Genomic DNA, 24,621 nt, shown 5'->3' on the forward strand with positions numbered 1-24,621 from the left:
TGTGTTTGAGTACAATTCTGCTGCTGCTGATGGCCCACAGCGCCTCATGGATGCCCAGTCTTGAATTGCTAGATCTGTTTGAAATCTATCCCATTTAGCACAGTGGTGGTCTCCACAACGACTGTGCGGTGGTCACTCCTATCGATACTGACATAGACAGACTCATCTGTGGCAGGCAGGTTGGTGAGGATGAGGTCAAGTATGTTTTTCGCTCTTGTTGGCTCCCTCATCACTTGTCGCAGATCCAGTCTAGCAGCTATGTCATTTAGTGCTCGGCCAGCTCTGTCAGTCGTGGCGCTAACGAGCCACTCTTGGTGCTGGAAATTCATGTCCCCCACCCAGAGTGCATTCTGTGCCCTTGCCACACTCAGTGCTTCCTCCAAGTGATGTTCAAAGTGGAGTACTGATTCATCAGCTGAGGGAGGGCGGTATGTGGTAATCAGCAGGAGGTTTCCTTGCCCATGTTTGACCTGATGCCATGAGATTTCATGGGGTCTGGAGTTGATGTTTGAGGACTCCCAGGCCAACTCCCTCCTGACTGTATGTCACTGTGCCGCTGCCTCTGCTGGGTGTGTCCTGTTGGTGGGACAGGACATACCCAGGGATTATAATGGTGGTGCCTGGAACATTACCTGTAAGGTATGATTCCATGAGGATGACTATGTCAGGCTGTTGCTTGACTAGCCTGTGAGACAGCTCTCTCAATTTTGGCACGAGCCCCCATTGTTTGTAAGGAGGACTTTGTAGGGTCGACAGGGCTGAGATTATCACTGTCGTTTCTGGTGCCTAGGTCGATGCTGGGTCGTCCATTTGGTTTCATTTCTTTTTTGTGACTTTGTCACTGTTTGATACAACTGAGTGGCTTGCCAGGCCATTTGAGAGGGCATTTAAGAGTCAGCCACATTGCTGTGGGTCTGGAGCCGCATGTAGGCCAGACCAGGTATGAACATTTTCCTTTCCTAAAGGACATTAGTGAACCAGATGGATTTTTAAAACAATGGACAATGGTTTCATCGTCGGACTTTTAATTTCAGATTTTTATTGACTTTAAATTCCATCATTTGCCACAGCAGGTTTCGAACCTGGGTCCCCAGAGCATTACCCTGGGTTTCTGGACTACTAGCCCAGCTACAATACCACCATGCCATCACTTCCCCCTGCTGTCCCAATCTGCTACAAACCACAGACAGCCCAACTGCCTGTGATAATCGTGAAAGAGGGACCCAGTCTTCTGGGTTGAGATTGGCTGCAGGAAATAAAACTTGACTGGTCAGAAATATTCCATTTGAAGTCCGATGGAATTCCAGAACTATTGAAGAAATATGACACTGTTGTTCAAGACAAATTGGGAAAACTGAAGAGCATGCAAGCTAGAATGCACATTGATCCCCAGGCAACACCACGTTTCTTCAAGGACAGACCAGTGCCTTACTCACTAAAAGAAAAAGTGGAAGCAGAGTTGTGCAGGTTGGAAAACCTGGGAATAATTAAGCTTGTCCAGTTTTCTGAGTGGGCCGCACCCATAGTCCCAGCTGTCAAGCCAGACCAGACTATACGTATATGCGGTGACTACAAACTGGCAGTCAACAAAGCAGCAAAGTTAGACAAATACCCCATTCCTAGAATCGATGACTTGTATGCCAAGTTGGCTGGAGGCAAGTCATATACAAAACTAGACATGAGTCATGCCTATCAACAATTGGAGTTCGATAGCACGTCAAGAGAACACGTGACAATTAATACCCATAAAGGCCTCTACCAGTACACCCAATTGTCTTTTGGAATTTCATCAGCATGTGCTATTTTTCAGCACACCATGGAGAGTCTCCTGCAGGGACTTCCACGTGTGACCGTGTACTTAGATGACGTTCTCATCACTGGATTGACCGAAGCTGAACATTTAGCCAACCTCAAGGAAGCGCTGAGAAGATTTATGGAAGCAGGTGTGCATTTGAAGTGAGAAAAAGGCACATTTCAAGCATTGGAGGCAACCTACCTGGCTCACAGATTGGACGCAATGGGGTTGCATCCTGTTGAAGATAAGGTCCAAACAATTAAAGATGCACCATCAACCTCTATTATGACAGAGTTTAAATCTTTCCTCGGAATGACTAATTACGATAGCCATTTTTTACCTAATCTGTCCACTGTACTGGCACCACTACATTTGTTGCTGAGGAAGAACCACCACTGGTCATGGGGTTCACAACTAGAAGGAGCCTTTGTAACAGCGAAGAAACTGCTTCATTCATCATGCTTGTTGGAACATTTTGACCCATCCAAAAAGCTAGTGTTGATGTGTGATGAATGGTACCAGCAATGAGGACCTTTGGTTATCTGGAGAAACTGGGGTTGTCCTCCTTAGAGCAGAGAAGACGAAGAGGTGATTTAGTACAGGTGTTCAAAATCACATGGTCATGAAAGAGTAAAGAAAGAAAAACTGTTTTCAGTTGCCGAACTGGCCGGTAACCAGAGGACACAGATTTTAGATACTAGGCTAAAGATCCAGAGGTGACATGGCCAAGCGTTTTTTGACTTAGTGAGTCTGGATTGAGCTGCTGGAAAGATTGGCAGCAGCTTCAACAGTAACTTTCAAAAGCATAAATATGTGGAAAGAGCACAGAAGTGGAACTGATTAATAGCTCGACCAAAGAGCTGATACAGGCAAAATGGGTTGAGTGGGAAATTTTAACAAAGAAAATGGGGGGGTGGGGGCGAAGGGTGGTTTGGGTCAGGTGAGTAGGAGGGTTGTGGTTAAAGTCTTAAAAATCAGATTGCTGACCCAAACCTGCCACTAAACTGCCCACTCCTGTCTTTTACTGAGGCCAAAAGGTGAAACAACAGCCAACTGGCTCCAAGGAGACAGGTTGGTGCTTTCAGTATGACAAAGACACTGCAAGTCTCATTTCCATTCAGCCTTTCACCTTGGTCATCAGGGAACCTGGTAGTTACATCCAGGTGAGGACTTTGTGGATCCAAGAGATGAGTGAGGTGAGTGCCTTCCTTGACCTTCCTCTCAAGGCCTCCAAACTCCCTCCCCCTCCCCCAGGCTTCTGGTCCACCCCACTAGACCTCCAATCTGCCTCCTCAGCTTCCTGCCAATTCCCACCCACTCCCGACCTCCATCAAAACCTATTTCCTTCTCACTGCCCACTCCCCTTCCTCCGTCACCACCACCGGGCTCAACTTCAAGGTGGGAAGAGGTCACTGATGTCACGTGTACTCGCGGGGAAATCTCGACTTCAGAGTTCCTTGTGCCTTTTGGACAACCCCACCACACTCTCGAGGAGTCAGATAGGTAAACGTTCAAACTTATAATTCTAAATAATTATCCAATTTCCTTTTGAAAGTTATTATTGAATCTGCTTCCACCATCCTTTCAGGCAATAAATTCAGATCATAATGTGTAAAAACATTTTGTAAATCTCTCCCTCTGGTTCTTTGGCCAATCATCTTAAATCTGTGTCCTCTGGTTATCCAATCAACTGCCAATGGAAATAGTTTCCCCCTATTTACTCTATCAAAATGCCTCATACACAGAATGCAAAAGGTGTCTTTACCTTGCTATAATTCCTTTATTTTATCAAAAATCTAGCTCAGTTGTTCAAGATAATTTGATTGTTGTCCAGTAATTTGGTCCTTCCCTCTCCTCTATTTGGTGGTAGGTTCAGAACCTGGCAGTTCGGAGCCAACAGTCAGGTGCGTTGCCTGCTTCATCACCTCAGAGCGTCCCGCTTAAAGGCACCTGTCAGACCCAGCAACTCCCGATGAACCACACCAAGCCGGCAGGCCAAGGAACCGGCCCCAAGGTTAGCCAACACGACTCGGCCCCTGAGAGCATCAAGAAAGGAGAAAGTCTGACCCCGGCCAGCCCTGAGACCCGGGTGTCCACTGTCACACGGTTACAAATGCCAACAAACACACAGCAGTTAATAGTCCCTGGTAAGCAGCAAGCTAACAATGAGTTGGAAAGATGCATTTTAATTTGACTATGACACCTTGGGGTTGAAATTCCACTAAGTCCTACTTTGTAGGTGCACTGGTTAACACGCTTCAAGTCAGATTCTATGTGGACTATTTTCACAAAAGTGTGTTAATTGGTGTGCCAAAGGCAGCATACAGTGTAATTATGTAAAACATAATAAAATAGGAGCTGGAATAAGCCTTATGGCCCCTCAAGACTATTCTGCCATTCAATAAGTTTATGACTGATCTTATACCTTAATTCCACTTTGCCACCCTATCATCTTGTTCCCTAATTCCCTTAGTATTCAAAATACGAACATATGAATTAGGAGCAGGAGGAGGTCACTCAGCCCCTTGAGTTTGCTCCGCTATTCAATAAAATCATGGCTGATCTGATTGTAATTTCCCACCTACTCCCAATAACCTTTCATCCCCTCACTTATCAAGAATCTACCTACCTCTGCCTTAAAAATATTCAGACTCTGCTTCCACTGCCTTTTGAGGAAGAGTTCCAAGGACTCACAACCCCCGAGAGAAAAAAATCCTCCTCGTCTCTGTCTCAAATGAGCGACCCTTCATTTTTAAACGGTCACCCCTAGTTTTAGATTCTCCTACAAGAGGAAACATCCTCTCCACATCCACCCTGTCAAGACCCCTCAGGATCTTAAAGGTTTCAATCAAGTCACCTTTTACTCTTCTAAACGCCAGTTGAAACAAACCTAACCTGTCCAACCTTTCCTCATAAGACAACCCACCCATTCCTGCTGTTCGTTAAGTAAACCTTCTCTGAACTGCTTCTAATGCATTTACATACTTCCTTAAATAAGGAACTCAATACTGTGCACAGTACTCCAGATGTGTTCTTACCTGTACAACTGAAGCATAACCTCCCTACTTTTTGTATTCAATTCCCCTCGTAATACACCAACATTCTATTAGCTTTCCTAATTACTTGCTGTACCTGCATACTAGCTTTTTGTGATTCATGTACTAGGATACCCAGATCCCTCTGAGCTCTGCAATCTCTCACCATTTAGATAATATGCTTTTTTTATGCTCCCTGCCAAAATGGACATTTTGCTCGCATTTGCCCACAATATACTCCATTTTCCAGATCTTTTCCCACTCACTTAATTTATCTATAATCCCTTTGTTAGCCTCCTTATGTCCTCTTCACAACTCAGTTTCCTACCTATCTTTGTGTCATTAGCAACCATACCTTCAGTCCCTTCATCCAAATTATTTATATAAATTGTAAAAAGTTGAGGCCACAGCACTGATCCCTCGTCGCATCCTGCTAACCAGAAAAAGACCCATTTATGCCTACTCTCTGTTTCCTGTTAGCCAGCGAATCTTCTATCCATGCCAGTGTGTTACCCCCTACACTATGAGCTTTTATTTTCCTCAGTAACCTTTGATGTGGCACCTTATCAAATGCCTTCTGGAAATCTAAGTACAGTACATCCACCGGTTCCCCTTTATCCACAGTACATGTGACTCCTTCAAAGAACTCCAATGAATTGGTGAACAAGTGTTTACCTAAGGTGAACAAGTGCTGGGTGTTGATTTGTTAATCATACTCAATTGTATATAAGGTAGAGTCAGCCAGCATGGACTTTAGAGGCCTTCCGTGCTCAGTGGGCACCGTGGGGACTGGGGTATTTTCTAGACCCCTTTGATCACATTTTGGTTTAATGTTTAAGGTTCCTTTAACATTTGACTTTCTGTTTGCAGTGTCGCTTTAAGGGGCTGCATCTTGTTTTGCCCCTCGTTTTTCCTAATTTAGTTCAACTGAAATAAAAAAAAAGCAGTGGCTGGCTGGGCAACAGATGGGGTCGTCCGGCCTGACTGTCTCATTCTGTGGCTGTAGGCCCATGCTACTCATTCCAGCAACATCTTGTGAAACCCAAAGGAAGGTTGCTCAGGCAGAGCTTCTTTTTGCCACACAAAATGGCTACTAGGTCAAGAGGCACAGAAAATTCGTTGAAAATAGATCACACAATGAATTAGGCCATTCAGCCTCTCGAGCCTGTTGCGCCATTCAGTAAGATCATGGTTTATCTGTATCCCAGTGCCGTTTACTTATCCACCTTGATTCCATACTCAAGCCAAACAAGATCTTGTCAATCTGAGATTTTGAAATTTTCTGTTGATCCCCCACACCAGCCGCAACAGCTTTTTGGAGGAGGACGGGTGGGGGGAAGATGGAGGGAATTTCCAATACCCCTAGTGTGGAGAAGTGCTTCCCTAAACGGCCTATCTTTAATTATAAGGTTATGACCCCTTGTATTTGACTTCCTCATCAGAGGAAATAGTTTCTCTCTGTCTGCCCTATTGAATCCTTTAATCATCTTAAACACCTCAGTGACATCATCCCTTAATATTCTTTAGTTAAGGGAATACAAGCCAAGTCTATGTAACCTGTCCCAAGTTAACTCAGAAACATGGCTTAAGTTAATGATGATAGAAATGAATGCAGTTCAACTCTCTTTCACTGGAAGAATTGGTAAATTCTTCATGTAAATTCATCATGTAATTTTTAAAAAGCATCAATGGAATTGGAAAAATTAATTGTAATGCTTTGTGACTTTGATATTTAACAGTTGTTTTAATAATGAGGATTTTTATTTTGTTTGTTGAGATTTCTTTCAGAGCTGGAATTAATTTATAAAGGAAAGATATCATGCTAAAAGCCTTGAAAAAGATATCTTGCTGTTCTCTGTTAACTCTGTTGTTTGTCCTCTCTAGCACCTTATACCCCGATTCAGCCACACCAGCTGATTAAACAGCCACAGATTCCACTGCAGCAAGCGACGCCGAAAGCACATCATCAGCTTATTATTCAGCAGCAGCAGATCCAACACAGACAGCAACTTCAACCTCTGGCACTTCAGGCCCAGGCTTCTGAGCCTCCACAGTCTCAGCACTGCCTGCCGATCCAAGCCCACAGCCAATCCTTAATCCAGGCTTCTCCCCATTCGCCACATTGCATATCCACCCAGGCCCATAGCCAACCACTGAGCCAACCTTCAGCTCACTCTCACCCCCAGAGCCAGCAGCAGACAGTTGTGGTCTCTCCAGTACCTTCTCAGTCACCGCCTAGTCCATCGGCATCCACCATCATCATCCAGCCGCAGGCACTGATACAGGCACAGTCTCACACCTTGGTTCATGCGCCTCTGCCCTTGGGCTCCAGCCAGCAGCCAGCATCGGCCCACGTGCCACCGAACCAGCTCTCACACCCAGCACACTTACCCCCAGCCCATCGCTCACCGGTGGCTCAAATTGGACCGTTGCGACAATCAAGCCCAGTGACAACGCATTTAACTGCATCGCAACAGCAGCAACATCCAACCCTAGGATCGTCTTCGCAAGAGGCCCCGTCAACGGCACCAACCCACCTCCAGCGACTGCCCTTGCAGTCAGTGCAGACCCTAACAGTACCATCTGAGATTGTTTCCTCTACACAGGTACTGCCACAGACTGTTCTACATTCACGGGAACAGCTCCCTGCAGCCCAGGCTCTGATCCAAATGCCCTTTCAGGCTCTTCCCCCGCCCCAGACCATTGCTGTTAATCTTCAAGTCCAGCCTTCGCCCCCAGTGGATGTACCACTGGTAGGGATTTATTGAATTTTTTACATCTTGCATGAAAAATTGTGTTGATTTTAATGAGAATTAACCACCGCTTGTTGGAATATTTGCCTTCAACATTGAATGTATTTACTTGTTTTATATTGAAACTATGCATTCCACATTATTTTAAGGAAACTCAGTGTTCCATCCAGTCAACAGCTTTGCAATCCTGCAATTATTCTTGGGGCAGTTGTGTTTGAATGGCAGTCAAGACTGGGATTTGAGTTAGGGTTCCAGAAGGATTTGTGTTTGGTGTTTTGCTCTACTCATTGTACAGGAGTGACCTCCTGAAGCCCACAATTGACTGAGTGTTGTCCAATTCTTAATGAGAATGTTCCCATAAGCTGTTGAATACATCCACTGAATGCAAAAATCATGCAGGGTTACTTACAAAGCTAGACTTAGCGTAATTCAAGGCTGAATTACTCACTGTACCAGTGACGTGGTTATGATTACATCTTCCAGCACAGCTGCCCTACCTCTGCAGAAACCAACAGACTTTAAAATTAAATTATTGGTTAGACATAAAGGTCTCCATGAATTGCAACAAATGATGTTCACTTTCAACGTTGACTAGATTATGTTGTATTAATCCATCTAACACAGGCTATTGTATGCATCACGTGACCATGATAATTTGCTCATGAGTTGATCACTTGTGGGTAATTATGAGGTCACTAGAGGAACAGTGGAAAGGTATGCTACCATGCCCAACAAATGGGCAGTGGTGCAGTGCCTTGGTACTCCAGGTACATTGTGCCACAGAGCACTTGAACATGGGTAAGCAACGGCCAAATTCCATGTTGCAAGACCATGATTTCAGCCATACCATCGGGGAAGATTCTGAATGCAGCCCAGGCTGTGACAGGGTGGAGTTGGAGAGTGAGACATATAGCTCATAGTAACCAATGGAGGACTACTAGTGGACGCCTGGGAGCAGCAGGTATTCTGACCATCCTCTTGGTAAAGGTTAGGGATGGAAAGTGTTTACTTAAAAGAACATGTTAATAACAGAACACACTTATTCTTCAAAATTTCAATCTCAGTACCTTTCAAATTAACTGTGATTCCCAACTAGGTCATCACAAAACCATCTATATACAATGGTTAAGAAGAGTCATGTTTCTGGGAGAGAGGAGCCAAATCCACCCCGGTCTGAATCATGTAGTTTCAGATTTTTTTTTGGGGATAAATATGAATTTCAGCCCAGTTTATACCAATTCAAATTTGCTCTCTATAACATGATGACATGCACAAGCAGCATAAGGTACACTGACCTTTCTGTTAGTCGGGCTTGACCAAACCATGTGTCGGCTGATTGTTTCTTCAAAGGTAGGTGAATTGATTTGTTCTATGCATTTCACTCCATGTATGACTCCAGTCATGTATGTCTGTTGCCACTAGTCAAGGCTGTGGTTGAGGCCTGTACTAATAGTCCATATTACTTAGAATTACACAGAATGTAAGTTCCCAACTGGTTTATGCCAGCGTTTATGCTTATACAAGCATCCTCCCAGGCCGCTTCATCAAACATTATCAGCATGGCTTTCTATTCCTTTCTCCCTCAAGTGTTCACCTAACTTCCCCTTGAATGCATCAATGCCATTGACTCATAGTAATCCATGTATTAGGGGCAAAGCAGCCTGCTTGATTGGCATCCCTTCTACATTCACTCCATCGCCGATGAACAATGGCAGCAGTGTGTACCATCTACAAGATGCAGTGCAGAAACTCGCCAAGGCTGCTTAGACAGCACCTTCCCAACCCATGACCGCTATCATCCAGAAGGACAAGGACATGGGAACACCACCACCTGCAAGTTCCCCTCCAAGCCACTTGCCATCCTGCCTTGGAAATATATCGCCGTCCCTTCACTGTCACTGGGTTAAAATCCTGGAACACCGTCCGTAACAGCACTATGGTTGTTCCTACACCACATGGACTGCAGCAGTTCAAGAAGGCAGCTCCACCACTTTCTCAAGGGCAATGAGGGATGGGCAATAAATGCTGGCCTAGCCAGTGATGCCCGCATCCCGTAAATGAATGAATAAAAAAAAGTGAGTGCCACATTCTCACCACTGTGGGTAAAGATATTTTTCCTGAATTCATTATTGGATTTATTGGTGACTATCTTAACAATTATGGCACCCAGTTTCAGTTTCCCCAAAAATGGACATATCTTCACTATGTCTACCCTTTCAAACGCTTTCATAATCTTGAAGGATATGTGTACAATAGTCTTCTAGTTTAGTCGGGGAGATGTAAATTTAATCTCTGTTGGTGGTTGTGTGTCCAGGTCCATGGTGTTCTACTTGGGAACATAGGACCAGGAGTAGGCCATTCAGTCCATTGAGCCTGCTCTGCCATTCAGTACAATCATGGCTGATCATCCACTTCAGTACCTTTTTCCCACACTATTTCCATATCCCTTTATGTCATTGGTATTTAGAAATCTGTCAACCTCTGTCAACCCAAACTTGTGGGTTTGAATCTGAGAGCTGGTGGCATATTAGAGGCTTCAACCCAACAATAACAAAGTTAGATAAAAGCAAAACACTGCGGATGCTGGAAATGTGAAACAAAAATAGAAAATGCTGGAAAATCTCATCTGGTCTGACGGCATCTGTGGAGAGAAAAAAACAAAGTTAACGTTTCGATTCCATTTGACCCTTCTTCAGAGCCTTCTTCAAATCAAGCTAGATTTGACTGCCAAAAATCCAAAATCTGATTCAATGTAAAGAATAAAGAAAATTAAGGTGACATTTTTGAATATTGTCTTATTATGTTACTGAAGTTTGCCATCCTTGATGTTTGTTCTTGTTCTTTAATTTCAGACTAATCGTCAAATTAGTAAAAAGAAAAGATGTAATTTGTAAAAATTGGTCCTTGCCTGATTTTGAGATAAGGCGGTAGACTATCACCTTCACTACCCAAGTGGTAATCTGACAGAGCAGGTCATTCGATCTTTATAGAACCTGCATCAGTTTCATTGTGTTGAATTCAAGGGGATTAAAATCCGGTGAATCCTATAAAGATTCGGTCCCCCAAATTACCTCCATGCAGTGATCAGGAAAATTTACCTGCACGTACTTCAAGTTTTTTTTCTTCTCCATTTCATCCATTGTTAATCTGTAGGGTTCTAGTCAAAACCAGTCAACAGAGAAACAAATACCAAGACTTTACAACGGATCATAAAATAGTGTAAAACTTTTCAAAAGAGTTTTCCATCCCTTATTCTCACCATGTGCACATTGGAATATTGTGTGTGTGCCCTTCCTTCAAAAGGACATTGCTATGTTGGTGAAGCAATAAGTGGATGATTCCAGACTGATGAGCAAATTTGAGGCAAACGCCAATATTCAAACTGTCAACCACTGATCCTGCAGCAACTGATCAGTTTGTGCTGGTTCATGCACAGATGTTAATGTCAAGATGATTTATCAAGGAGCCACATTTGCAGAGACTCATGAAGGAGGCTCGTGGCTCCTTGTTTTCACTGTGTGAGACCCTCGACCAACAAACCAAACGTAGCTTCAGGTTCAGGCAGTTGCTTCTGCATCGTTCCTGGCCCCAGTGTTAGTGCCAGGATTGGGTCATATTAAGGAGTCCTCATCCCTTATTTGTAATGCCAAGATATAGCGTTGATCAAAGACTGCCCTTCAGCATAGTCCCGGAGGATGGTGCAAGCAAATGTCATGCCTGTTTCCATCCAAGTGATTATTCCCAGTTGATATGGACTCCTTAGAACAGAAGTGTGGTGACACGGTCCGGCCTATTTGCTACTGAGAATGTGAAGACTAGACATTCTTCCAAGTGCAGACATTTTATGGAGTCCTTCATACCTCAGGGGTGTCGCTACCATTAAGGGTCACTTGGTGAACACTCTGGAGGCTGAATTCAGATTGAAAAGCTTTCTTAATATCAAGAGTAGTTCCCATGTGGTTCACTGATCAGTCAATGGAATTATTTGTAAAGTAGGTAGAGTAAATGTTACATGGAGCCTTCTTCTAGTCTTGCTTCAGGCTTGTTAATATTAAACCAGTCCTCTGCTCAACATTATTCTTTTGTCTCTCAGAAGCCTGGAATATGTACCTTCTTTGTTGTGTGTTTGTGTGCCTGTGTTTACTGGAGATAGCATTGAGATGAAGAGGATTAATTGGGAGTCAGAACTTTGATTCTAATTTTAATGAAGAATGAAATTTTTTGTTGAATTTTCATGTTGTGCCATGCAGTCTCACTGTATGATATCATGCCTTGTCAGGTCTGCCCGGTGGATGACGCCTGTGACCAAGAGATGAGGGAAGACCAGGAAGAATGCTTTGCAGCACGCAGACCAGTTTCAACAACCCCTTCTGAGTCTGAATCCTCTATCTCTGCAGCACAAGGAGAAGCTCTGACAGTTGTGGACATTTGCCCAGGTTAGGTGTCAAGCAGAGGGAAATAAAGGTAGTTTGAGAAATGAAACTAACAAGAGACTGGTGGCCCTCTTAACCTTTCAGTTCTGCAAATTTGGCTCAAGCGCAGCACAGACTAATGAAGTGAAAGTTTACTCTTCCCGCTGTTTATTAGAAACCCACATTAAATGTCTCAGCATAATCTTAATATTAATTTCTGATTGAATGAACTAACACTAATTGGTTGGTGTATGGAAGTGGAAAATTGTTACTTTTGAAAGAAAGACTTGCATTTATATAGTCTTTCACAAAACAAGGCTGAAGCATTTGCAACCAACTGCAGCAAGAAGTGCTGAGTGGATGATCCATCTCGGCCTCCTTCTCAAGTCCCCAGCATCACAGATGCCAGTCTCCAGCCAATTTAATTCACTCCACATGATATCGAGAAATAGCTGAAGGCACTGGATACAGCAAAGGCTATAGACCCTGATAACATCCTGATTGTAGTACTGAAGACTTGTGCTCCAGAACTTGCCGTGTCCCTAGCCAAGCTGTTCCAGTACAGCTTCAGCACTGGCATCTACCTGAAAATATGGAAAATTGCCCAGTTATGTCCTGTCCATAGGAAGCAAGACAAATCCAATCCAGCCAATTACTGGCTCATCAGTCTACTCTCAATCATAGGCAAAGTGATGGAAGGTGCCGTTGACAGTGCTACCAAGTACTCAGTAATTACTCATTACATACCTAATTACTCAGTAATAACTTGCTCACCAATGCTCAGTTTGGGTTCTACCAGATCTCAGCAGAGCCTTGGTCAAAACATGGACAGATGAGCTGAATTGAAGAGGTGGAGTGAGAGTAACTGCCCTTGATATCAAGGCAGCATTTGACTGATTATGGCATCAAGGGGTCCTAGCAAAATTGAAGTCAATGGGCAAACGCTCCACTGTTTGGAGTCGTACCTCGCACAAAGGAAGATGGTGGTGGTGGTTGGAGGCCAGTCATCTCAGACCCAGGACATTGCTGCAGGAGTTCTTCATAATAGTGTCCTAGGCCCAACCATCTTCAGCTGCTTAATCTCTCCATTATAAGGTCAGATGTGGGGATATTCGCTGATGTTTGCACAGTGTTTAATAACACATGCAACTCCTCAGATACTAAAGCAGTTCATGCCTGCATGCAGCAGGACCTGGACAATATTGAGGCTTGGGCTGTTAAGTGGCAAGTAACATTTGTGCCACACAAATGTCAGGCAATGATCATCTCCAACAAGAAAGAATCTAACCATCTCCCCTTGACAGTCATTGGCATTTCTGCCCCTGAATCTCCCACTATCAACATCCTGGGGGTTACCATTGACCAGAAACTGAACTGGGCCAGCCTTATAAATACTGTAGCTACTCACCTCCTGACTCCCAATCATCTACAAAGCACAAGTCAGGAGTGTGATGGAATACTTGCCACTTGCCTGGATGAGTGCAGCTCCAAAAACACTTGAAGCTCGACACGATCCAGCTCAAAGCACCCTATCCACCACCTTAAGCATTCACTGCCTCCAGCACCATCGCACAATGGTAGCAGTGTCTGCACTTTCTGTTCTTATTAAGTAGAACGCCCCTGCTTATTTTCAAAATGGTGCCCTATCATCTTCATTATTATTACATTCCTGTTGACATTGGTCGTGACTCAGTTTAGTAGCGCTCTTGCCTCAGAGTCAGCAGGTCATGAGTTCTAGTCCCACTACAGATACCTGAACACACAATCCAAACTTGTCACTCCAGTGTTGAGGATGTACTGCAGACTTGGAGCTGCTGTCTTGCCAATGAGTTGTGAAACTAAGGCTCCTTTTGCACTGAGGAGAATTTTTTTATTTGAGGGTTGTGCGACTTTGAAACTCTCAGAAGGCGGTGTGGGAGGGGGAGAGGCCATTGAATATTTTTAAGACAGAGGTAGATAGGTTCTTGTTAGGCAAGGGAATCGAAGGTTATTGGGGGTACAGGGGAAGTGGAATTCAAAATGCAAACATCAGCTATGATCTTATCAAATGGCGGAGCAGGCTTGAGGAGCCGAATGGCCTACTTCTGTTTCTCTTTCATATGTTCATACGCTCTCTCAGCTGGATGTATTAGAACTATTTGATGAGCAAGAGAGTTTTCCCCAGTGTCCTGGCCATCATTTAACCCTCAATCAACATTGGTCATTATCATATTGCTGTTTGTGGGAGCTTGCTGTGCACAAATTGTCTGCTGTGCTTCCTACATTACAACAATGACTACACTTAAGAAGTACTTCACTGGCTGTGAAGTACTTTGGCACATCCTGAGATTGTGGAAGGAACTGTATAAATGGAAGCATTTATTTATTTTCCAGTAAAAGAGTTTTTACTTCAGCAACATTTCTTTATCTTACAGAACGAGCAGGGCCACCTAGTGTGACCTCAGCAAATGCATCCGTTATCAGGTCCTCTGCAGACACGCTGAGGTTCTCCAGTCCTTCCGCTCTCATTGTCCCACCTGCCAAACTGAAACACAATGGCGCAGTCTCTTCCAGCAACCTTCCTGGGACGGATAACAAGCCACCACAGGCCATTGTGAAACCACAGATCCTGACCCACGTCATTGAAGGGTTTGTAATTCAGGAGGGACTGGAGCCATTCCCTGTGAGTAGACCTTGTCTTTTTTGTTCCAGATCATTATTATTATTATTTAGCAAATGCAAATCCCCGGAGCCAAGCGATCGCCTCCTCATTAGCTGAATTTAAGATGATTAGTCTGGCACTTCGTCTGTAGAGGGGACGCTCCTTGGTAATGTGCAGCATTGTTTATGTCTCTCCACAAGTGCATAAGGAGTTTGTACTGAGGCTCCAGTGGTGGAGGTTGGCTGCACAGGGACCCTGACTTGTCCTGAACCTGTTTAGGACTACTCCCGCCATGGTAGATCAAAACCTGCCATTTGACCAGTGGGGTTTGTCACAAGCAGCTTTTCCGGATCATTAATAATAACCCTAGTGATTTTACCCCTTCACTTCATAAAGTCACTGATTCATGCAAGAAGATTGCTGGCCACCTCCACGACCACTAACGCTCCAGTGCAATACCAAAGGAATGCTGCAGTTGTTGGAGGTGCCATCTTTCAGATGAGATGTTAAATCGAGGCCGTGCCTGCTCTCTAAGGTCTATTGGCATGATTTCGAAGAAGAACAGGGAATTTCCTCTCTGGTTTTCTGGTCAGCATTTAACCCTCAAAACATCACTAAATCTGTTTAATTGATCATTTATGGGATTTTGCTGTGTGAAATTTCCCTGCATTGCAATAGTGACTTCATTTCAAGACTGCTTTTTTTAAGGTTGGCCCTCAGAACATCCACGTTGCTGACAAAGCTTGTGTTTATTGACCAGCTCTAGTTGCTCTGAAAAGATGGTTGTGGGCCACCTTTTATAGATGCTTAATACAACTGAGTGACTTACTAGGCCACGGTAGAGGCCAGTTAAACCAACTACTTTGGTGTGGGACTGCAGTCAAAGGACAGTAGTGAACCATTTGCGTTTTTATGACAGTCCAACAGCTTCATTGTTGCTTGTGCAGACTCCAGTTTTAAACTATATTCATTTTAATCAGATTTATTCGATTGCCATATTTATTTTAACTGAATTCAAATAGTCAAACTGCCACGGTGGGATTTGATTTCAGATTATTACTCCAGATTTACTAGCTCAGTAATACAGAGATAGCCTTTTTTAAATTGTAGATACGTTCCTAGAAACCACTACTTATATCAAAACTATTTATATGAAAGCAGGTTTTTTTATTTAAATGCATGTAATATTAGATTATGCATCCCCAACCCAAGATTTTCAACCCCAATAAGTAACATAAACATGAAATAAATAAAACAGAATGTGAATACATAATCTGCATTCCTAGTGATGCAGCAAAGAACCAAAGAAAATAGGTTTTGTTTTACCTGATTATTCTAAAATAAAGCGACAAAATATATCCCCAAGGAAGAGATCGATTTCCCCTATGCTCACTTGTGTTAATTTGTTTCATCCCTTAAAATGACCAGGTTGCCTGTGCTAATTTGACCCATTACTGGACACTTCTTGACCTTGGCCCCATTCTTCCTGCGGAGCCAGTGATGCTGCCCAGCAGTTCCATGGTTGGGCGGTGGTAGGGGGAGACCAAATCCTAAGCCGAAAGTTCAGAGAATGGAGAAACAGCCCTTTCATTGACCCACCCAGCCCCCATATCTATTCAGACAGTAAGAAAAAGACTGATGCACCTGGTTCCTAAATATACCTCTTTATACAGGGGTTGGTTATACTTAAAACTTATAAATGGGTAGTAATTTTTGAACTACTTCGTACAAAACTATTCAATTTGGGACCCTTAAAAAGGGGTGCAGCTGTATAAGTACTACACAACTATATCTTGTTACTTTATTGATTGTTGGAATCATACCTAGCACAAAGAAAGATGGCTGTGGTTGTTGGAGGTCAATTATCTCAGTTTTTTTAAATTATTCATTCATGGGATGTCGGCGTTGCTGGCTAGGTGAGCATTTATTGCCCATCCCTAATTGCACTTGTCCAGGACATCACTGCAGGAGTTCCTCAAGGTAGTGTCCTTGGCCCAACCATCTTCAGCTGCTTCATCAATGACATTCCTTCCATCATAAGGTCAGAAGTGGGGATGTTCACTGATCTTTGCACAATGTTCAGCACCATTTGCCACTCCTCAGCTACTGAAGCAGTCCATGTCCAAATGCAGCAGGACCTGAACAATATTCAAGTTTGGGCTGACAAGTAACATTCACGCCACACAAGTGCTAGGCAATGAAAATCTCTAACCAGAGAGAACCTAACCATCACCCCTTGACACTCAATGGCATTACCATTGCTGAATCCCCCATTATCAACATCCTGGGGGTTACCATTGACCAGAAACTGAATTGGACTAGCCATATAAATACTGTGGCTACAAGAGCAGGTGAGAGGCTAGGAATCCTGTGGCGAGTAACTCACCCTCTGACTCACCAAAGCCTGTCCACCATCTACAAGGTGCAAGTCAGGATTGTGATGAAATACTCGTCACTTGCCTGGATGACTCCAGCTCAAACAACAATCAAGAAGTTTGGCACCATCCAGGATAAAGAGGCCCGCTTGATTGGCACCCCATCCACAAACATTCACTCCCTCCACTACTGATGCACAGTGGCTGCATTGTATGCCATCTACAAGATGCACTGCAGGAACTTACCAAGCCCCCTTAGGCAACACCTTCCAAACCCACGACCACTACCATCTAGAAGGACAAGGGCAGCAGACACATGGGATCACCACCACCTGGAAGTTCCTCTCCAAGCCACTCATCATCCTGACTTGGAACTGCCGTTCCTTCACTGTCGCTGGGTAAAAATCCTGGAACTCTCTTCCAAACAGCACTGTGGATGTACCTACACCACAGACTGCAGCAGTTCAAGAAGGCAGCTCATCACCACCTTCTCAAGGGCAATTCAAATGGGCAATAAATGCAGGCGTAGCCTGCGACACCCACATCCCATGAATGAATAAAAAAATTTTTGAAGCACTTTGAGACCTTAAGATAGTGAAAGGTGCTAGACAAATGCAAGTTCCTTTCTTTGGTTTTGTTGTGCACTCAGGCATCCTGCTGACTAATAATGCCTCTTTCACGGTCTCTATGACAACTAGAGATAGGCAATTGGTGTTAGAGTGAATCTGGGACCTGAAGTGCGAAGTAATGGCTATAGTTGCTGAAATTAAATGTTGCAAAACAGCTTGCCTACGTAAATAGCGAACTACAACCATTGCCATCTGTTATTTATTGTATATATATAAAAAAAGAACAGAATGAATTGTACACTTAATTTTTCTTCTTGACCCTGTGGACAGTGATGTGAAAGTAGGGTCAGAAAACTTGGCTTAGGCTAGCCATCTATTTCTTTTGCTTTCGAGAGGATACAATGCTGCAGCATTTAGTTACTGTTGACTGAATAACCTTATTTTTCGCAACATTTTATCCCCTTGTCAGGAGATCATAGTGAAATTCCAAGCAGAATTTTTTGATTCTTATCTCTCTGTAGTTAAAACGAAAGACTGGTCTGACATACAGTATGTTTCGCAGAATTAATGGTTTGAGCTTACACATTGCTCAAAAGCTGAAATCATGCAATGTGAGGAGACCTGTAAATCTGCGCAGAAATAGCACTTGTTTAAAGGGGAACCAAAGTCTGTTGAATTATCTTAAACGTTATAAACCCGTCCACTTATGGATGTCTCTTCATTGCCACTTGCTTTATAATGGCTGGATAGGGAGAGATTAGGAGCATCCGTTGGGGCAAATCAAAAATTAAACATTTGCAGGGCTCTGGGGAAAGAAAAGGGAGAGTGGATTTTTAGCTAGCTCTTTCAAAGAGCTGGCATGGGATATAAGGATTGAATGGCCTCTATTTGTGTTGTAAGATTCTACGATTCCAAATTTTAGTTATGTTATCAGTGCTGGTTCCCCATCATCGATTTTTAATAATTAATTCTAAGCTAGTTGACAAAGGAACTGATATTATCGTCCATAAACTGGTCTGTTGTGCAGGTTTCTGCAACTTAGGAACAAGACTAGGTCATTCAGCCCATCAAGCCTCTTCCACCATTCAGTTAGATCAAGGCTTCTCTGTAACTTAGCTCTATTGACTCACTTTGGTTCTGTTACTCCTAATGTCCTTGCCTATCAAACATATGTCAATCTCAGTTTTGACATTTTCTTTGATGCAACCCCCTCCTCCCACAGCCTTATAGCTTTTTTTTGAGAAGGGAGTTCCAGATTTCCACTACCATTTATGCGAAGACGTGCTTCCTGACATCACCCCTGAATGGCCAAGCTTTAGTTTTAAGGCTATGTCCCCGTGTTCAGGATTCCCCGCATCAGAGGAAATGGTTTCTCACTATCTAACCTATCAATTCCTTTAATTATCTTAAACACAATTAGATCACCCCTTAATCTTCCAAACTTGAGGGGATAAAAGTGCAGTCTATGTAACCTGGCTTCATAATTTAACACTTTTAGCACCCAAGTTTCATGTTCTTTGAGTTTCAATGAGATGGCTTTGATAACTTGACTAGAATGACGTCCCTCTGACAGGTGAGTCGCTCCTCTTTGTTGACTGAGCAGCCGGTCAAGCAGAAGATGCACTGCGAAGGTCCAGCCACATCCCCCACCTCTGTCCAGTCAGTTGGTGAGCTCCAGAGCAACGCAGGCAAACAGCTGGAAGGGTCTCTTGACAGCGATTTGGATGACCTCACCGGTGAAGGTTTGTAAACCATTTCTTGCAGAGCGTGGGAAAAAGTGCAAAGACGCAAATCGGGCAATAATGAGACCCGCTGACCATTATACACCCACCCAATTTTCTGTCCCGTTCAAAGGACGTTAAAAATGGACATTAAAATCAGGTAGAGTGGCTAATTGAAGTAGAGTAACTGCATTGAATTTTGCAGCACAGAATGAGGTCATTGATATTAACTGATTATGCTCCACACAAGCCTCCTCCTGCCCTCTCTTCTAACCCGATCGAAATAATCTATTCCATTTTCCTTTATGTTTTTATCTTGCTTCCCCTGAATACATCTATGCTATCTGCCTCAACTATTCCCTGTGGTAACAAGTTCTACATTCTCACCACTCTGGGTAAACAAGGTTCTCTATTGTTGAATATATTTAAAGTTCAGATAGACAGATTTTCAGTCTCTCAGGAAATCAAGGAAAATGGGTACTGGGAGGGAAAATGGAGTTGAAGCTGAAGATCAGCCATGATCATATAGAATGGCAGAGCAGGCTCGACAGGCCATATGGTCTACTCCTCCTCCTATTTTTTATGTTCACCTGGATTTCTTATCGGATTTATTAATGACTGTCTTATATTTGTAGCCCTTGGTTTTTGCCTCCCCCACAAGTGGAAACATCATTTCCCCAATCAAACCCTTTCATAACCTTAAGGGCCTCTATTAGCTCATCTCTCAACCTTCTACTTCTCAACCTGCTCAGTTTTGCCTGGTCTTTCTCATGACTGTTTAGAAATGTGCAATAGTTAGTGTTATTGTGACATAAGGAGCTAGGAGCATCTTGGGAGATCTTTGTAGATACTTAACAGAATTCAACATGTCCTGGAAAGGTTGAGGGCTCTTTTTATAACACTGAGGTATATTCTCATGTCCTAGCTGGAATATTGAGTCCAATTCTAGACACCATACTTTAGGGAGGATGTCAAGACCTTGGAGAGGGTGCAGAGGAGATTTAGTAGAACATGACCAAGGATGAGGGACTTGTGTTATATGGGAAGATTAGAGAAGTCGGGCTTCATTCTTCTTAGAGCAGAAAAGGTTAAGGGGAGATTCGTAGAGCTGTTTAAGATTATTAAAGGTTTATTTGAGTAATTGAGTGTTTCCAATGGCAGAAGGGCCAGTGACCAAAGAACACAGATTTTAGATAATTGAAAAAAAAAGCCGGAGGGGCAATGAGGAGATATTTTTTAATGCAGAGTTGTTGTGGTCTGGAATGAGCTGCCTGAAAGGTTGGTGGATGCAGATTCAGTAGTAACTTTAAAAAGGGAACTGGATAAATTTTTGAAAAGGAAAAATTTGCAGCACTATGGGGAAAGAGCAGATGAGTGGGACTTTTTCAAAGAGCCAGTACAGTCACGATAGACTAAATGGCCTCCTTCGTGTGCTGTACATTATTCAAAATCCATTTTCAAACCTCACATTACCATCCTTTGTGCATGGCTTCATCAGGGCCCAATCTGCATATTTAAAGGTGACCTTACTGGTTTGGGGCGGGTGCCCTTGCCATCTGCAGTTGGTCAGATCAAGGTGGAAAAGGAGTGAATGAGTTCCACCCCACCCCCCACTTCCATTTCCCTGCCCTGAACCCTTTGTTTGGGAACTTCCTTCATCATGCAGAACCCAAAGAAAGAAGTGCAATAATTTGCCAGAAAAAGCCATTGTTCTTAAAAATGTTCACATTATGTTCAGAGAGTGGACAAATCCCTTTTGGATTTTCACCTTCCTCCCCCTGACAAGAACAGTTGTGATCAGGAACGTGCTGTGCAGAAAATCATGGACCTAGGCCAGTGTTCTGCCACTACATGTCATGGTGTGTTGAACTCCCCTTATGTCGTGCTGTTGGTATGGATGTCGAGATGGAATTGGGAACCTTGAAGTTGATCTGAAGGAGGGAAAGAAGATCAGCTGTCAGGCAGAAGCAGCAGAAGAGCCTGTTTTTAGATATGAGTTACCTCATGGAATGATTTTTTTTTCATTTCTGATTATAATTTCAGAAGGGATGGAGGGCAGCGATCCAGACATGCTGAAGTGTGAGTTCTGTGGGAAGATGGATTATGCACACAAATTCAGAAGATCAAAGCGCTTCTGCTCTATGTCATGCGCTAAAAGGTATGAAACTCACTTTTGTATATTTGGTATCTTTCTGTGCAGATTAAGTTTTTTTTTCCCTTTCTTCATGGGATGTGGGTGTTGCTGGCAAGGCCAGCATTTGTTGCCTATCCCTAAATGCCCTTGAACTGAGTGGCTTGCTAGGTCATTTCGGAGGGCAGTTAAGAGTCAAACACACTGTTGTGGGTCTGGAGTCACAAATAGGTAAGACCAGACCAGGTAATGATAGCAGATTTCCTTCCCTAAAAGTCATTAGTGAACCAGATGGGTGTTTAAAACAATCAATGATAATTACTGAGACTAGCTTTCAATTCCAGATTTATTAATTGAATTCAAATTCCATCAGTTGCAATGGTGGAATATGAACCTAGGTCCCCAGAGCATTAGCCTGGGCCTCTGAATTACTAGTCCAGTGACATTGCCACTACTCCACCATCTCCCCCATAAAGTTGTATTTTAATAAATTGTTACCTTTTTGCTAAACCAGGTGATTATCTTTTTGATAATTAAGCTACTATTTAACTGTAACCTTGGGCTGAATCTTCCGGTTGGCCTGCAGGGGTGGGCCCAACTTGCCGACGCGTAAAATGGCGCGTGGTGACGTCGGGCGTGCATCCTGACATCATCGTGCGTCACCTCGATCTTTTGTTCGGTGCGCCCACCAAAATGTCAACGGCCTATTAGGGCCATTAAAAAGTAATTAAACTTGTTAAGAATGTTGTCCATCCAACTTTAAGCTGGCGGGCAGGCAAAGAGCCCAAGCGGCCTTCACATTTTTCAGGAAACCTCATCCCCGGGCAGGATGAGGTTTCCTGCAGGTTTTATAAATAAATAATTTCATTTTCCAAACTTCACAAACATGTCCCAGCTCATGTGACACTGTCACATGAGGGGACAAGTTTAAATAAATTTTTACTTTATTTATTAAAAGAAAGTTTTATAATCCATTCAATCTCCCTGAGGCAGCTCTGTGCCTCAGGGAGATTGCTGCGAGCAAGCCCCAACTCTCCCTCCTCCCCCCGCCCGCACAGGTAGCTGAGCGCTACCAGCCACGTGTAACACTGGACGGGCCTTAATTGGCCCACCCACGTAAAATGGCGGCACGCAGCTGATCGCAGGTGGCGATCGGCTCCGTGCCCGCCCCTGCCCAGCATAGGAAAAACTCTCCCCCTTATACTGTAAATGCAACTTTTTCACAAAATATCGCCGCGTGTCTCCTTTAACAAACCACTTAATTTGTTTAAAAGTAATGCACTGATAAGCCAAGTTACTATTTGGAACATTAGCCTACAACTGCTTAACATGATCATACAACATTCTTACCTGCTACATTAACATAGCTGTTAACCCGTTTAAAATACCTAGTAGTGAGAGGAATGCCATGTGAACACATTAAGCACTCTCCAGCAGCGATATAATTTCCAGGCTCTAATGAAGATGGAGTTTATCTAATCAGTGAGAAGGACCTTCACTATGCACTGTTATGTGCAGCCTTTGTCACTTTTCTCTTTGTGTGATCAGTTCTATTTTCAGTGCTGGACATTTCTTCTATGTTTAATCTACTCTTTGTTTTCACCCCTGTGTTAAGTTGGATTGCTTGGGATGGGAAACAGCTGGAATAGTATCTGTCCAACAGAAACCTGATTTACTAGTATCTCAAACTTAAGCCAGCATTCTTAAGCAGCATTAGCTAATAAAACACTTTGCGATCTGCTGAACAAAAACAGTAAAATGAGTCAGCAACATAAATTGAGTAACTGCGTTTGACACGTGGGATGTAGGTTTTCCCAGCGGGGGAGGATTGTGTTGTCTGCTGCATTACACAGTTAAAAATACACCAAGTTCTCTTAAGGGGCTGTTATCTCAGCAACTAAAAATTGCATCTACACAGCACCTTTAAAATATTAAAACATCTCAAAGTGCTTCACATTAACGTTATCAGATAAAATTTGACACGGAGCCATATTAAGATATATCAGTTATGAAGAAGAGTCATGTTGGACTCAAAACTTTAACTGTTTCTCTCTCTACAGATGCTACTAGACCTGCTGAGTTTTTCCAGCACTTTCTGTTTTTATTTAGGACAGGTGACCAAAAGCTTGGTCAAAGAGATCATTTTTAAGGAGCATCTTAAAGGAGGAGCAAGAGATAAGAGAGGTTTAGGGAGGGAATTCCAGAGGTTAGGGCCTCAGCCGCTGAAGGCATGGCCAGCTGGTGGTGTGGCAAAAGAAGTCAGGGTATGCACAGGAGGTCAGAGGAATGCAGAGTTCTTGGAGGATTGTAAGGTTGGAGGATCCCCACAAAGCTAGAAGGGAACCCACTATGAATTGTTCACAGTAACAATATTATACCAAGTGCCAAGGAAGGTTTGCATTCCAGTCGGCTTGAATGTACTGGAAATCAGCTAGGTTTACCATTATTGGTTCTTATCAGAATAAATATTTTTCATGGCAATGCAATTGCTGATGTGTTTCAGATTACATAGAATTAGATAGAGTTCAAAGCACAGAAACAGGTAATTTGGTCCAATTGGTTTAAGCCAATGTTGGTGCTCCACACAAAACTCCGCCCATTTTACTTCATCTAACCTTATCTACTTATCCGCAAATTCCTTGCTCCCATGTACTTATCTAGATTCCCCTCAAAACTTTTTATTGACCCAGTGATTTTTTGAAAGTCATTGACTCTTTAAATAACAATCCATTTTCCCTCACTAAAATGACCTAAAATGGATCTGCAGCTTTCCCTGGTGAATCTGATTTTAAAAATGTCATGGACCTGTATAACAAGTTCTCACCAGCTCCACAAGGCACCTCCACAAAGGAACAACAGCCTGATTTGGGAGGAAGCATTGGAGATCGCGCTGCACACCAAGCACTGCAACCATAGATCATAGACTGCCATCTGGATACGTTAGGCTTGGCCCTGTGTGCATCTACCCAGGAACCCCAAGAAAATCCAAACCCAACATCACCTTCAAACCCACCCCAACCACAAGCCTATTCCCAACCCCAGCCCCATCGCCATCTGCAACCCCATCCCAAACCATCCACATCCCCATCCGCAACCACATGCCCAGCTCCAAAACCAACAGAAACACATCAACACCCCCAACTGCAAACCCTAACCTCAAACCCAATTGCATCCCCATCCTCCACTCCC

General features: G+C 43.4%; 1 protein-coding gene across 4 annotated transcripts in view; it reads left to right on the forward strand.

Moving 5' to 3' along the window:
* phc3a (polyhomeotic homolog 3a) overlaps window positions 1-24,621 on the forward strand; it is a 106,712-nt gene that overhangs the window by 44,656 nt on the left and 37,435 nt on the right. For all 4 annotated transcript variants that reach the window (XR_013579636.1, XM_078564344.1, XM_078564346.1 and 1 more), the window contains 6 exons: window positions 3,666-3,942; window positions 6,715-7,583; window positions 11,863-12,019; window positions 14,410-14,657; window positions 19,154-19,322; window positions 21,345-21,459. Coding sequence is in view for 3 of the 4 variants with exons in the window: in XM_078564344.1 (XP_078420470.1) it covers window positions 3,666-3,942; window positions 6,715-7,583; window positions 11,863-12,019; window positions 14,410-14,657; window positions 19,154-19,322; window positions 21,345-21,459 (1,835 nt within the window). In the remaining variant the exon portion in view is untranslated. The remainder of the gene's footprint in view (window positions 1-3,665; window positions 3,943-6,714; window positions 7,584-11,862; window positions 12,020-14,409; window positions 14,658-19,153; window positions 19,323-21,344; window positions 21,460-24,621) is intronic.

The sequence above is a fragment of the Cetorhinus maximus genome, chromosome 19 (genome assembly GCF_964194155.1).
Source record: "Cetorhinus maximus chromosome 19, sCetMax3.hap1.1, whole genome shotgun sequence".
NCBI classification, from domain to species: Eukaryota; Metazoa; Chordata; class Chondrichthyes; order Lamniformes; family Cetorhinidae; genus Cetorhinus; species Cetorhinus maximus.